Source organism: Alexandromys fortis, unplaced genomic scaffold (assembly GCF_014885135.2).
Source record: "Alexandromys fortis isolate MF-2015 unplaced genomic scaffold, M_Fortis_MF-2015_v1.1 scaffold_15, whole genome shotgun sequence".
Classification (NCBI taxonomy): domain Eukaryota; kingdom Metazoa; phylum Chordata; class Mammalia; order Rodentia; family Cricetidae; genus Alexandromys; species Alexandromys fortis.
Window position 1 is genome coordinate 5,881,683 of NW_026067911.1, and position 13,806 is coordinate 5,895,488.

At 44.2% G+C, this 13,806-nt stretch overlaps 1 protein-coding gene across 3 annotated transcripts in view; it reads right to left on the bottom strand.

Moving 5' to 3' along the window:
- The window catches only part of Trpc3 (transient receptor potential cation channel subfamily C member 3), a 69,677-nt gene that overhangs the window by 14,296 nt on the left and 41,575 nt on the right, over window positions 1-13,806 (bottom strand). For 2 of the 3 annotated variants that reach the window (XM_050138470.1, XM_050138471.1), the window contains exons 6-10: window positions 12,615-12,848; window positions 10,023-10,287; window positions 6,555-6,750; window positions 4,435-4,644; window positions 543-626 (exon numbers count right to left, since the gene is read on the bottom strand). In XM_050138470.1, coding sequence (XP_049994427.1) covers window positions 543-626; window positions 4,435-4,644; window positions 6,555-6,750; window positions 10,023-10,287; window positions 12,615-12,848 — 989 coding nt within the window. The remainder of the gene's footprint in view (window positions 1-542; window positions 627-4,434; window positions 4,645-6,554; window positions 6,751-10,022; window positions 10,288-12,614; window positions 12,849-13,806) is intronic. The other variant, XR_007591052.1, reaches the window with a different exon arrangement.

Consider the following 13,806-nt stretch of genomic DNA (forward strand, 5'->3'; position numbering starts at 1 on the left):
AAACACTTCATTGTCAACACTGCAAAAACAACGCTTCTTGCTGAGCCTGGTGGCACAGACCTTCATTCCCAGCTTCTGGAGAGACTGAGGTAGGAAGACTGAAAATTCATAGCCTGCCCGAGTTGGAAGTCAAGCCAGAAACCTTAGTGAGACTCTGGCTCAAAATAAAATAAAATAAAATAAACAACAACAACAACAAAAGAACTGGGTAGTATCATGGGCAAGGCTTTGCGTTCACACTTCAATTTTAAGAAAATAAGAAATAAAAAAAAGAAAATAAGAAATAAAGAATTTTAATCTTAAAAAAAAAAATAAGAACCAAAGAAACAAGACCTCTTCTTTAACAACCAAAAAAGAGAGAAAAAGAAAAGGATCACAAAAAAAGGTTGAACTCTGATTTTTGAAGTCCCCAGTGCCCTCCTCTCCCTGTTCTGTATGGCTTTACAGTCTAATTTAGGATGCATTGCTCCACACATCCAGAGAGACACACAGGAACCACACACAATGGTTAGGGAAAGAGATAAGGGCTGAGGAGTGCTTACCTGATAGCGGGTTGGCTGATGGAGAATGCTGTTAAAACTGTGTGATTCAAAAACTCTCGAGTTAGACTGAGTGAAGAGGTTTAACTAGGAAAAAATACAATTAACCTAGTAAATTAGAATACAATCATTTGGAATAAGAAATATAGTCTATTTGATTCTCTTGGCTGGCATTTCTGGAGTCAGCCCTTCTGAGGAACATTTTGTATGGGTTGGCGTTTATGAGGGGGTTAAATATACCCGAATGCAAACATCCACGTGAGAGACATGTTCCCTTCTGTCAAAGCACTGACAAAACGCAGTGTAACAGGGCTGTTTATTAAGAACGTGTCTTAGAAGCTGGCCCCTACCTAGCATAAATTTTCCAGGGGTCATGCAACATTTACCATCCAGAACCCTGACGCCTCTGAAGTGCTTTGATTGGCTGTTGAGCCCAAGTTTCTTTCCTAAAGCTGAACAGAAGCTATCACAGGTGTTGGTAGCCTTACAAGCATTCTGAAGCCCTACAATATCACCTAAAGTAATTCCTCTTCCCAAACATCTTTCCTTACTCTGAGCAAAAATCAGACCTTTGGGAAAAATTGGGTTCAAGAATGGAGCTTTATTTTCTGTCTCATCCATCTATCTATCTATCTATCTATCTATCTATCTATCTATCTATCTGTCTTTCTATCATCTATATCATCTATCTACCCATTATCTATCTACCTACTTACCTATCATCTATCTGTCTGTCTGTCTGTCTATCATCTATCTATCTATCTATCTATCTATCTATCTATCTATCTATCTTCAGGAGAGCTTTATTCATTAAAATACAAATGAAATATCACTACACTATCATCTATCTTTCTATCATTTGTCTTCTATCTGTCCGTCTGCCTGCCTGCCTATCTATCTGTCTATCATCTATCTATCTATCTATCTATCTATCTATCTATCTGTCTATCATCTATCTATCTGTCTATCATCTATCTATCTATCTATCTATCTATCTTCTATCTATCTATCAATCATCTATCTATCTATCTGTCTATCATCTATCTATCTGTCTGTCTATCTATCTATCTATCTATCTATCTATCTATCTATCTATCTATCTATCATCTATCTGTCTATCATCTATCTATCTATCTATCTATCTATCTATCTATCTATCTATCTATCTATCATCTATCTATCTGTCTATCTATCTATCATCTATCTATCTATCTATCTATCTATCTATCTATCTATCATCTATCTGTCTGTCTGTCTGTCTGTCTATCTATCTATCTATCATCTATCTATTTATCTGTCTATCATCTATCTATCTGTCTATCTATTTATCTATCTGTCTATCATCTATCTATCTGTCTATTATCTATCTATCTATCTATCTATCTATCTATCTATCTATCTATCATCTATCTATCCTATCATCTACCTATCTATCTAATCTATCATCTACCTATCATCTATCTCTCTATCTATCACACATCCTCTCTCTCTTGTCTTAAGTTTTGAGTAGGTAGGAGCAGAAAACTAGAAGGGACCCTACCCCGTCCCTATTCACGCAGGCATGAGCAGGGAGGGACTTCCCATCCTTCAAGGGCAAGCTGCCATGTATACCACGTGATTCAAAAGTTCCCTCCCCCACCCAATTATATTTTCTCAACCTCCTGAGCCTCACTGGCAATTCAGGACCTGCGCTTGATGATGTTACTTTTCCCTCCGCCACTAGGGGTCAGTATCTGCCTGCTGACTGAGCTTAGCTGCTCCAGCAGGGAACCATTTCTTAACGTTCCTCTAAAACAGAGCAGCAACAAAAAAATTGGCATTTCTTGGACTTTTTATTTAATTCATTTAATGAAGGAAGTCTATGCCCACGAGTAAGATGGAAAAGCTTTAGCTTGATGTAGTGGCACATGCCTGGAACCCCAGAAGCTGGGGAGAGTGAGGCAGGAGGATCACAAGTTCAAGGTCAGCTTTGAGGCCAAGGTAGGCTCTCCTAGCTGAGAAAAAAAGCTCCTTCCTCCTGGCAATGCCTCAACATGGCAGGAGTGAGCATCCTGTGGCCAGTTCTCCTTGTGCACCTTCGGAGAGGTCTAAGAACTCTGATCACCTGGCTTTTGGTAGCCACCACCTACACTATAACCGTTTCAGGTACAAGATCCATGAACTCTGCTGCCCACAAAAAGAAAACTTCAAGATATGTTCTCTGAGGCATGTGACATTGTAAGCCCCACGTTAGAGAGGCTAATAAAGACTTAAGAAGCTGAGCTTCCCTAAAGCGACAAAACATTTATCAAAACACTGTCAATCTTAACAGTAGGCGGAGCTACCCAGGATGTTGGAGCCGGCTACCCCCACTGACCGAAAAGGGCAAAGCATGGAAAAACCTCAATATGCCCTGCACTGGCTGCTGGACAAGTGATCTGGTGTGGGGGAACGGCTTACGGTGTCTCAGCTATAAAACTGAGCTAAGGATATCTGCCTCACACTACTGCGCCAGGTCCAAACACACAGCAGAGCGGTGTGGGATCTGACGAGGACGGGCACTGACGTTTGACAAGCCGGAGGAGAGTAATCCCATTCAGTCCACACAGAAACCATGTGGATGGCCTCTTTTCAGTGAGGCCATTTATCTGTGAGACTTGCTGATGAGCCAGAGCTCAGACCCAGCCTAACCCAGCGGCTTTGCCTCCTCGCATGCCGTGGCAACTCACTGTATCTGTGAGATGTTATTTGAACAAGGCACGGACAGCCAGTCACTGACGCAGAGTCTGATAGCAGTGAGATCACATTCACGTCACACAAACAGCCTTAAATAACCACTTCCTTTTAAGCTTTTTTTTTTTTCCCGGTGCTGGGGTTCAAACTGAGAACCCTGTGCAATCTTGGAGGTTCTGTGTCACAGAACCTCACTCCCAGCACAAGGTCACTTTCGGTAGAAGTAAGATTCTAGGGTCATTACAATTCTTGAAAACACAGGTCTACCTTAAAACATAAGGGATTAAATTGCATCCATCTTGTCTTTCCCCCAGTTTCAACAGAGAAAAAGCTTCTACCTTTGCTCAAGAAGACCTGGGTTTTATTGTTTCCCTGGGTGTCTATAGTATTATAGCTGGACACCATTTTCATATTTTTCTTCTAAGACAGAATCTCACTCTAGTCCCATCTGGTTTCAAAATTGCAATGTAGCTCAACCTGACTTCTGACTTTGTATCTTCCTGCCTCAGTCTACCAAGCGCTGGGATTACAGGCATGCACCACTATGCCGGACCCCATTTTTAATTTTAGACAGAAACGGTGTTTGAATCTCACACATTTGTTCCTGTCTAGTTCGCTCCCTGTTATTTTAAATACATCTGTAACACTGTGTCTCCTACCCCCACACTATATATGGAAGCTAAGTTCATAGTGACAAAGTCCCACCATAACCCAGAGGCGTTTGTTCCTGCTTACGAAGGGCATCCATTGCTACTGAGAAAATGCCCAGGCTCCTGTCTATGGCACTATAGGAAGATGACTTTGCTCAGCCTCTCTAAATATAGCACTAGTGAACGTGCATATGCCGGGGGAGACGGGAAGTTAGGGTTAACTTCAGAGTGGCCGGATGAAAGCGTGGGGCTCGCAGAGTCAAAGCATTTTGTGGCAACAGCTTGCTTCTCATTTGCTTGTTTATGTTATGGGAGTTTACATGAGAAGCTGACCCCCCACCAAATAGGACATAGACTAAGTGACTATTTGAAACACTCTGCAGATAGTATTAGTCTATGAGAGACCACGGAATAGACAGCTACCTTCAATGTCGTGTGAGTTCACGCATGAAAATTAACGAACAGGCGTCAAAAGACAAGGGGAAAGACATGAAGCATTTGCTTTAGGATCTTGGCGTGTTCTCGATACCTACCCTGGACTTGGAGTTACCCATTCCCAACTCCAGGTCCTTCTGCAGTCTTCTCCTCCTGCATTTGGAAAGGTTAGTGATCCGCATGATGAAGTAAACAAAGGATTTCGGGCTAGGGACCAGGCTGAAGGGCGGAGGCAGCGTCTTCCCGTCGTCAAAATAGGATAACCAAAGCTTTGAGCGTGCAAACTTCCACTCCACATCGCTGTCGTCCTGGCACAAGGACAAAGCTCACTGTTAAAGTAGTTACGAAATCTTAAAGATTTTATTTTTACTTCAGTGCGTGCACATATACCTGTGGTGGCCAGAAGAGAGGAGTGTGGTTACAATTGCAGAGTTGTAAGCTGCCTGACGTGGGTTCAGGGGACTAAAGTCTGGCCCTCTTCAACAATAGCATTTGCTCTTAACTTCTAAGACATCTCCAGCCCCACAGTTACTAGATTTTACTAGACATTCTAGACTTGACACATATTTTTAGAGTAACTACATTATGTTTTAAACAGTTAAGGAATTAATTACATTTATTGGCATGCAATTGCTACATGTTTACATAATGTAGACTCACACATATGACTCAAATGCTTTCTCTCCCACACCTCTCTGTCTGCACCTACTTAGATGTAACCAGCACTTCCTGTTCTTTGTTCCAAGGTAAAGCAAAAAGGCAGGAAAAATTCAGGGTCAAAGAAGGAGAAAACTATTAATCACTGTCTCCCTCTGTCACGCCAACCATTCCTTCAATTCATCACGCTTCTTCTCATTCCCTGGCGCCCTCCTTCCTCTCCCAGGCCCATTACCCCAGGTTGCTATAGAAGTCATGCATCTTACTCTAGAAGGCAAAGGGGAAAATGGCATTTAGATACACTGATTTTTGCTTCATTCATCTTAATTTGTTTTGTTTTGAGGATTTCACAGTAGCACAGGCTGGCCTGGGACTCACACCGCAGCTTAGGCTAGCCTCCTGCCACTTCCTCCTAAGTGCCGGATAACAGACATATGTCAGCACACTTCACTGGATCAGTTACGTTTTGAAGTTTGTGCTTGTACTGCAAGCATGTCGTCAAATGTCACCTGTCCTACAGAGGCCAGGACTTGTCTCCACCATTTTCTGTTCCCAGTGGTCCCCAGGGTGCTTGGCACAAGCCTCCTCACTGACAGAGGACATGAAGCAGGGCTGCAGGTACAGCAAGCGGGCTCCTGCAGTCCTCAGAGGCTGCACTGATGTCACTCCACACATAGGCATCCACAGTGCTGTGCCTTTGGCTCTGTAGGACCTGCTGTACTGGTTAATACTGGTTAGCACTGTGCCAGGATCTAGGATCACCTAAGAGATAAACCCCGGGGCACTCTTGTGGGGGAGTTTTTAGAGTTTACGCAGGTGGGAATGGTCTGCTGTAAATGCGGGCAGCTGTGGCTCAGGACTGCATCAAGTGGAGAAAATGGGCTGAGGACGGATGCTTGTTTTCGTCTGTGTCCTGGCTGAGAATGCAGTGTGAGCCGCTGCCTGAAGCCACTGCTCTCTCCGCCATGATGGACGGTACCCTTGAACTGTCAGCCCAAACATACTCTTCCTCCCTTACTTTGATTCTCGTCACAGCAACAAAAAGATAGCTAATACGCCTGCCGTCTGTGCTGAGGATGCTATGTAAGGGACGTCCATTGCTGAAGCACAGGTAGAAGCTGGATGGGGTGCTGCACACCTGTGATCCCCACGCCCGGGAACATGGCGCAGAAGGAACACCCTGAGTGGGAGGCTGGGTGACATAGTGAGGTCCTGGGAAGTCAGCTGGAGAATGAGACACTGTCTTCAAAACCTCAGACAAGCATTGCTGTTTGGTGGAGATAGCACACGGCTAAGCAAAGACACTAAATCCAAATGAGAAAGACATTAAAAAAAAAAAGTATAAACCACTGAAGAAGGCTATAGAACCAACAAATCCACAGCCCAAAGCAGGGTGGTTTCCTGGGACTGAATATTTTGCCTAAAACATAATCAACTCAATTGCCATATCCTCTACCAGGGGCAGGGCTGGGTGGCCTAGGAGTAGTAATCTCCCTGCAGCCAATATTTCTAGCCAATAGTTTACTTAAAACTTCTGAGACACGGGGTAGGAAACACTTACCTCGATTTCTTGGTATGAGCTATTAATCATAGCAATTAGCATGTTGAGTAAAACAACCACCATGGTTACATTGTATATTCCGTAAAGAACATATCCAATATTCTCGATGAATTTGTGATCATATTTGAGGACCACAGAAGTCACTTCAGACAGTCCAAATATGGACCAAAACAAAGTCTTGAAACTTTCTTCAACACTGTTGAAAAATCAAACACAGTAATGAATAGCTTCCGGTGTTAAAAAATAAAACAAGTTAGTATCTGATGCCGGACAGATGTAAAATATTCCTATGAAATACTGTCATTGTAAACTCCGAACAATTGCTTTTTAAAAAAGCTATTACTGCTTACTTCATGTGTACCGGTGTTGTTTACATGCATGTCTATGCACTGTGAGCACGCTGTGCTTGTGGAGGTCAGAAAAGGGCACCGGATACCCTGGAACTGGAGTTACTAAGCTTGTGGATTCTGGGACTCGAACCCAGGTCTTCTGCAAGAGCAACCAGAGCTATTAACTGCTAACCATCTCTCTAGCTCTCTAATAACTGCTTCTAACATAGATTTTAAAACTAGAATTATTGTTCGGATATATTACTTTTCAATTTTTTTTGAGACAATATTTCACTATGTGGCCCAGACTGGCCTTGACGTGGTCCTCCTGCATCCAGTCCAGCTTCTTAGTGGCAGGATTCCTGGCATATGAGACAATGTCCACATTGTTGCTGTACTTAGCAGGTATTCCCTGAGGTTTTCGGGAGCTGGTGTCAGCGCTCAGCTTCACTCATCAGGAGAAAGCTGGCGTGACGTCACAACGCCCATGCTTTCCTCTTGATAGGGTGGAAGTTTGTAAATTTAAATCAGAATTCCTGGGTTAGGTTTAAAACTAAACATCCACTTCAAAAAAGGATGCACCATTCATTATGACTTGCCATGAAGTAATTTGCACCTTGAATAAAAACAAACTCAATGCCCAGGGATCAGGCTGAAGAGCTTTGGTGCATCCAGACGGCAGAATGCTGTATAGCACTAGGGATAACGAGGCAGATTTATCTGCATGCATTTATAACAGAAACCATAGCAAGGATGCAGTAAGTGAAGAAGCACAGCAAGTGTGACCTGCTTAGTCATCTGAGTACAAAAGAGAGGGCTATTAGGAATACTTACAGTCTTCTTTTTTGGGGGGGGGGGAAGAAATCTTCTGAAAGTGTTCAAAAAACCCCCAAAAACCATGGCTTCCAAGAATGAAGGACAATGTATAGATTGAGGGCCAAGCCAGCCCGTGGTGGAGAGGCTTCTCACTGTAAACAGCCCCGTTTGAATTTTTGGCACAAGAGCACACAGTCACCCCGCATCATCTGTGGGGAATTAGTTCCTGAGATCCGCATGGGTACCAGAGTCTGAGGATGCGCAAGGGAATCCCAAATAAATGGTACTGTACTTTCAGGTTACCAGGGTATCATCCCTGGAATTACTTAAGCCGTCTCTTGGTTGCTTACAGTAACAATATAATGCAAAGCCATGCAAATAAGTGTTTAAAACACTACAGTCTTTAGGGAATACTGGCAGGGAAGGAACGTGCATGTTCAATAGAGACACAGTTTTTTAAAAGAATCATTTGATCCATAGTTGGCTGCCTGTGGGACACAGATTCTGGCAGCCGGCTCTACCTCCTCCATGAAAACCACGCTCAGCTGGAAGAGGAGGGAGACCACAGAATGAGGGCATCCCAGGCCTTCCTGCACAAGTAGTGTGCAGGCCCTGGCCACACCGAGCACCGAATTTCATTCCTCATATGACCTTTTCTACAGTGGCATTTAGTGCATGATGCCATAGGACCTTCAGATCTGTGATGCGAATAAAGAACCCTCAGACGGCCACACAGGTCAAGTTCATTAGGAGGCACAGGTGGAAAATTTTCTTTCCCCCCTCCAGGAAACACTTTATGAAATAAAGTACTTTAAAATATTTTTTAACTGATTCTAAATCATAATGAAGCCTATAGACCCACGGTTTTCAATACTTGTTTACTTACTTATTCATTTAACCACTCAACCAGTATCACTGAAGCATCTCGTATGTTCTAGAAGTATTGTTAGTCCCTGGGGACAGAGGGCTGATAGTAAAGACTTCTGTTCCCATAGAGAACAAGTTTCCAAAACTTTAGAGAGTGAAGTTACGGCATGTGGAGGCAGGAGACTACAGTTTAGCCTCTGTTCCTGCGTTTATGAAACCTGCCATGGCACCTCCCGCCCCTTCCTCTGTTCCTTTGCAGACTTCCCCGCCTGGACTCCGTGCAGCCTCTGTGGGCTGGGTATGTGCAGGAAAAGAGAGACACTGCAGCTCTGAGCTCCTACTGTGGGCAAGAGGGTTTACATAACCAGCCTTACGTAAGCCTCACAGCGACCTTATTTAAAATCTATCGTGCTTCTTTTAAAAACGAGGGGAATGACACTGAGAAATGTTCAGTAATTTAACCAAAGGGCGCAGTTAGAAAATAGCAGAGCCGTGCTGCAGCCCTGGCCTGCCAGACTTCCCAGCCGATGGTCTTTCCACTGCGTTATACTGCCAGGCCTCCCTTCCAAAGAGAAGAGAAAAATGTCATCTGTCGTATGAACTATTGTGAGGCTCGGAGGGCAGGGAACTGCACAGGTCCTGTCTAGTCACTAATGGAGTCGGGACTTTCTGTTTTGTCATTTATTACAAGAAAGTGAGCCTCTGGTCTCTTTTACCTTTAAGGCCTGCGCTACAAGAACTCTTTCAATCCCGATGTCTCCAAGGACATGATGCTGTGTGTTATCTACGGGGAACTTACTGTGTAGCTAGCTGGCTTGCAGCTGGCATTGTGGGGAACAGAGGGGAGCTGGTGAGGGTTTGTGATGTTCTTGTCTGCAGGGGCTGAGGCACCCAGGGAGGCCTCATCCCCACGACGACCAAACGCCTAAGGGTGAGAGAGAATCTCACATTTGGGGTAGCTCCATGGCAAGGGACCTTACAGTGACAGTGGCTATGGAGGTTAATAAAGAAAGGCTTCGGAGAGGAGGTAAATCTCCAGGGCAGGAGCTCTCTTCGGAGGAGCTATCTTTTCTCTTATTTATCCCCTGTCCTAACTACTGATGGATACATCAACATAGAAGCCGAAAGAGACCTCAAAATGATGAAGCTAAATTTAGTGTCTATATAAGAGACATCCACTGTGAGACATTTGCCATCCAATTTTCTTAAAACAGCCCTTTTGGGCTGGTATTTTTCCAAATCTTGATCAATTTTTTTTTGTGGTGAAATCTCACTAAACGCCAAGAGTGGACCAATGACCTTTATGAGAATGGCCTGTATGACTGGCTATGGACAGTGGTTTGATGGATTGGTTTTCTGCCCTCAAGAATGGCTTCATTATGACAGCTGACATTCTTCACTTGCTGGACCTGTTGGAAATTCTTTTTATACCTTTTTAGGATGATGTCTTACTTACGTGGTAAAAGCAGGATTGACTTTGGCCCCAAGGTAGTAGGAATAAAGGATGAACATGCCAATCATGAACGCCAGAAACACCATGATGAACAGAACCATGAACTTGAATATGTCCTTCACAGTCCTTCCCAGGGAGATCTGCAAGGGCCCAAAGCTCTCGTTGGCAGGGAGGATGTATGCGATCCGGGAGAAGCTGAGTACCACCGCTATGGCGTAGAGGCCTTCGGATATGATCTGAGGGTCAGAAGGGAGCCATTTGTCTCTAGCTAGAAGAGGGGAGAGAAAGAGGGAAAAAAAATGGGGTTTTTAATTTATTCCTAACTATGCAAAACAAATACTGCAAACTGATCTATTATCAAGACAAGGGGTTCTTGCTTCGGTTGAAATGACTGGCAATTTAATTAACCGCCCAGATATGATTTTTAAATGTTAAACTAGAAGCAGCATCTTTATTTCAGTTGATGAAAAAACCTATTACGAAGACACCAAGGTGGCCTCACATGGCACAGAAACAGAATAAAATACAAAAGAGAGAGATTCGATGTTTCGCGGACACGGACTGTGCCCAGGACAAGAGACCATTGATATTCACTCTCCCCGTAGGTATCAGCTTTTATTTACTGGCTTTTTTGCCATGCGATAGGGAAAACGTTAGTGGAACTTATTTTGAAAACCAGTTCATCTATCAATTAACGCTAGTAAAATGTTCAGCAGCAAGGAGGGAGAGTATTACAAGTCAGCGTGATGCTGACCTGTGGGATGTGAGCCCTGCGGCAGGCTCCCAGGCAGTGTGACTATGTTAGAGGTAGACAAAGAGTGAGGACCCTAATAGCATACAGCAGCTCCAGGTCCCTGGCAGGGGAATGAAATAACCAACGGCTAACTCTGTGCAAACCGAATCGTTGCCGAAAGAATGGCTGCACTGTAGACATTCGCAACAGCAAACTTGACATCTGCTGACATGGCCTTCGATGACCCTCTGTCATTTCTCTTCATAAAAACAGAAATCAAGACTTAGAAACGTTTAAAAAACATACATAGGAAGCAGGGAAGTCTGAATTAATAAATTCCCCTCCAGCCAAAAGTTACTAAATACACAAGATAAATGTGAATACACAGCTCATAGAAACAGTCAAAGTAATATGTCACAAACAAGATTCCAATTCTTTAACTATAAATGGTGCCCATTTGTTCCTTTGAGCCAGCATCCTCGGGACATGAAAACTCTTGCTTGCGGATGACGACAGATGATAGGTTTAAATCGCATGCACTGCAATACTGTATCTTTTGGAGACTTCCTACAAATGTTAAAGTATCTGTTATCCTCACAACATTGAGTCCTAGACACACAGTTTTCCTCCCAGCCGGCTACAACACTTCAGAATTCTGTATTTTAGGCATAAGAATGCCAGACAATAATTTATTCTATCTTAATTAATTTATTGCGGTCTTTGGGTTAGGCAAGCACTCTAGGAATGTGCAATATCCCCATGCCTTTATTTATTTAATTACTTCATTATTTTTTCATCTATTCACATGCAGGAGCCCACTAAGTCGCCCTGGTTGACCTTGGTCTGTGAAGGCTGGCCGGTTTTGAGCTTGCAGTCCTTCTGCCTTAACCTCCTGTGTAGCTGGGATTGCAGGCCTGACAAACATACAACCATAATGAAAACTTGCCAGTAAGAGCTGCATAATACTGATTTGTGCTGGCAAAGAAGCCATCCGTGTCCTTTCTCCTGGATGTCCTTGCCACGGGAAAGATACAACACCCTCTCCAGTGTCTACCGTCTCCACGCCAACTTTCTCATGTGTTGGGACTTTAGCTCCCGTATCCTGCCTCTGCTGGATTTTCATTTCTCTTATCCCATGTTCCTGAGCATCTCGCTTCTCAGATTCCAGAGCTCTTGCTCTCCCTACTGCCCACAAACACTCTACACATTTCTCATGCTAAGGACAGTGGTGGCCTATTAATCTGAGGCTCGGCATTCCATAATTTCAGTGATTGATGAGCAATTGTAGTTTGGAAATGTCAAACAGCAAATCCCAGAAGCAAAGAACATGTGTGTTTTAGACTGCCCAGCCATCTAAAGTCTCCAGTGGGACCATCCCTCCTATCCTCCGCCCTGTGTTCAGTGTGTCCACGCCGATAGGCTGTCTTCCCCTTAGTGGCTGAGCAGCGGTGGAGTTTCTCAGACTGACAGTCTCTACACAGCAGTAGGGCTGCGATAAAGAAACTTTTATCTTACTCAAAACAATCCTACAACTCAAAAGTAGGGATGCTGGGAAATTTGTTACCATAGACCATTATAATTTTTGTGTTTTATTGGTTATTAATCAATACTAGTCTCTAATTTATAAACCAAGCTTTATCACAAGCATGTATTTTCATATGTGAAAGGACACAGTGTATGTAAAGTTTGATTCCATCTATGGTTTCCGGCATCTTGGAACATCCTCAACTCAGATAGGAGAGTACCGTGTCTTATATTTCCGGTTGTCAGTCTAGCCTTTATTGGCTGAACCATCTCCCCATCTGTTTCTTTCCAAAATGCCCTTCCTGAAATGTAAAGGGACCCCGCAGCTAACAACTCACCATAGGTGAAATACTGAACCTCAGGCGGAAGCGTGACTTCGCTCAGGTCGCTCTCCTGCACGTGGCTGTCCACATACTGCTGCGCTTTCGTGGCCTGCAGGAAAGCCAGGAACCTGGCGGTGAAGGCGGCGATGAAGATGGAGAGCATGCCGAAGTCAAGCACGTTCCACAGCTGCACGATGTACTCCCGGGGTCCTTCCAGCCAGAGCTCCTTGCACTCAGACCACATCATCCCTGCACAAGAAACCAGAGGCCGTGGAGTAGAGTCTACAGCCGGGGCTGAACCAATACTCTTGTCCACACCCGGGAAATGGTGAAACTCCGCACCAACGGAGGTGCGGTCGGACACTGAGACCCCGTGGAGCTGGGTGCCGCTTAGGAGCCAATGGACTCCATCACGTCAGAACTTAAAGAAACATATATGACGCCAGGATCGCCGCTCGGGTAGCCCCGTGCTTGCAGATGACACGGGAAGGGGGACAAGAAAGAAGCGAGGGGATGCACCAGTCCAAGACTTTGTTCCGTGAGGTTTTTGGAGAAGGAGAGAAAAGGGAGTCTAGGAAAATAAAGAGGCTAATTAATTCAGATCACAGTAATGTAGGGGCACTGGTAAGCCCTGCAGTGGGAAATTCACTACAGACATGTAACAAAAACCATGTCCTGTCACCCAGGAACACCCACTCTCCTCTAACTTCCCTTCCCACCACCCTACCTACCGGGGACGCCAAGAACATCATCAGAAAAAGACCCAACTCTAGAAAAAAAACTGTTGTTTGAGTGAAAAAAAAAACGATTAAATATCCAGTTTAATAAATTATCCCGACTTTGTACATGTAGATATCCTGCCTTTTGGTACTGTGATGTGTTGCCGTGTGCAGATGTTTTGGGATACGTTTATAGCCGTGGTGGGACGCATGTTACTGAGGGTCACAGCTGGCTGAGGCCATGAGGTGAACGAGGGAAGAGCTGACCTCCTCACTAAGAGCAGCGAGGACACACTGGTGGGGACAGAACACAGAACGCCTCGGGGATAGAAATCAAGGCATGGAGTGGTCCCATCTCCTGAGAAGGAGGAGAATTTATCCCTCATAGTACTCCAAACACAGCTACTCAGAATGAGTTATCAGTAACAAACATCGTGAAAATGAGAACACTCTTAAAATCCCCGAAACAAATAGGTAACAAAGCCTCT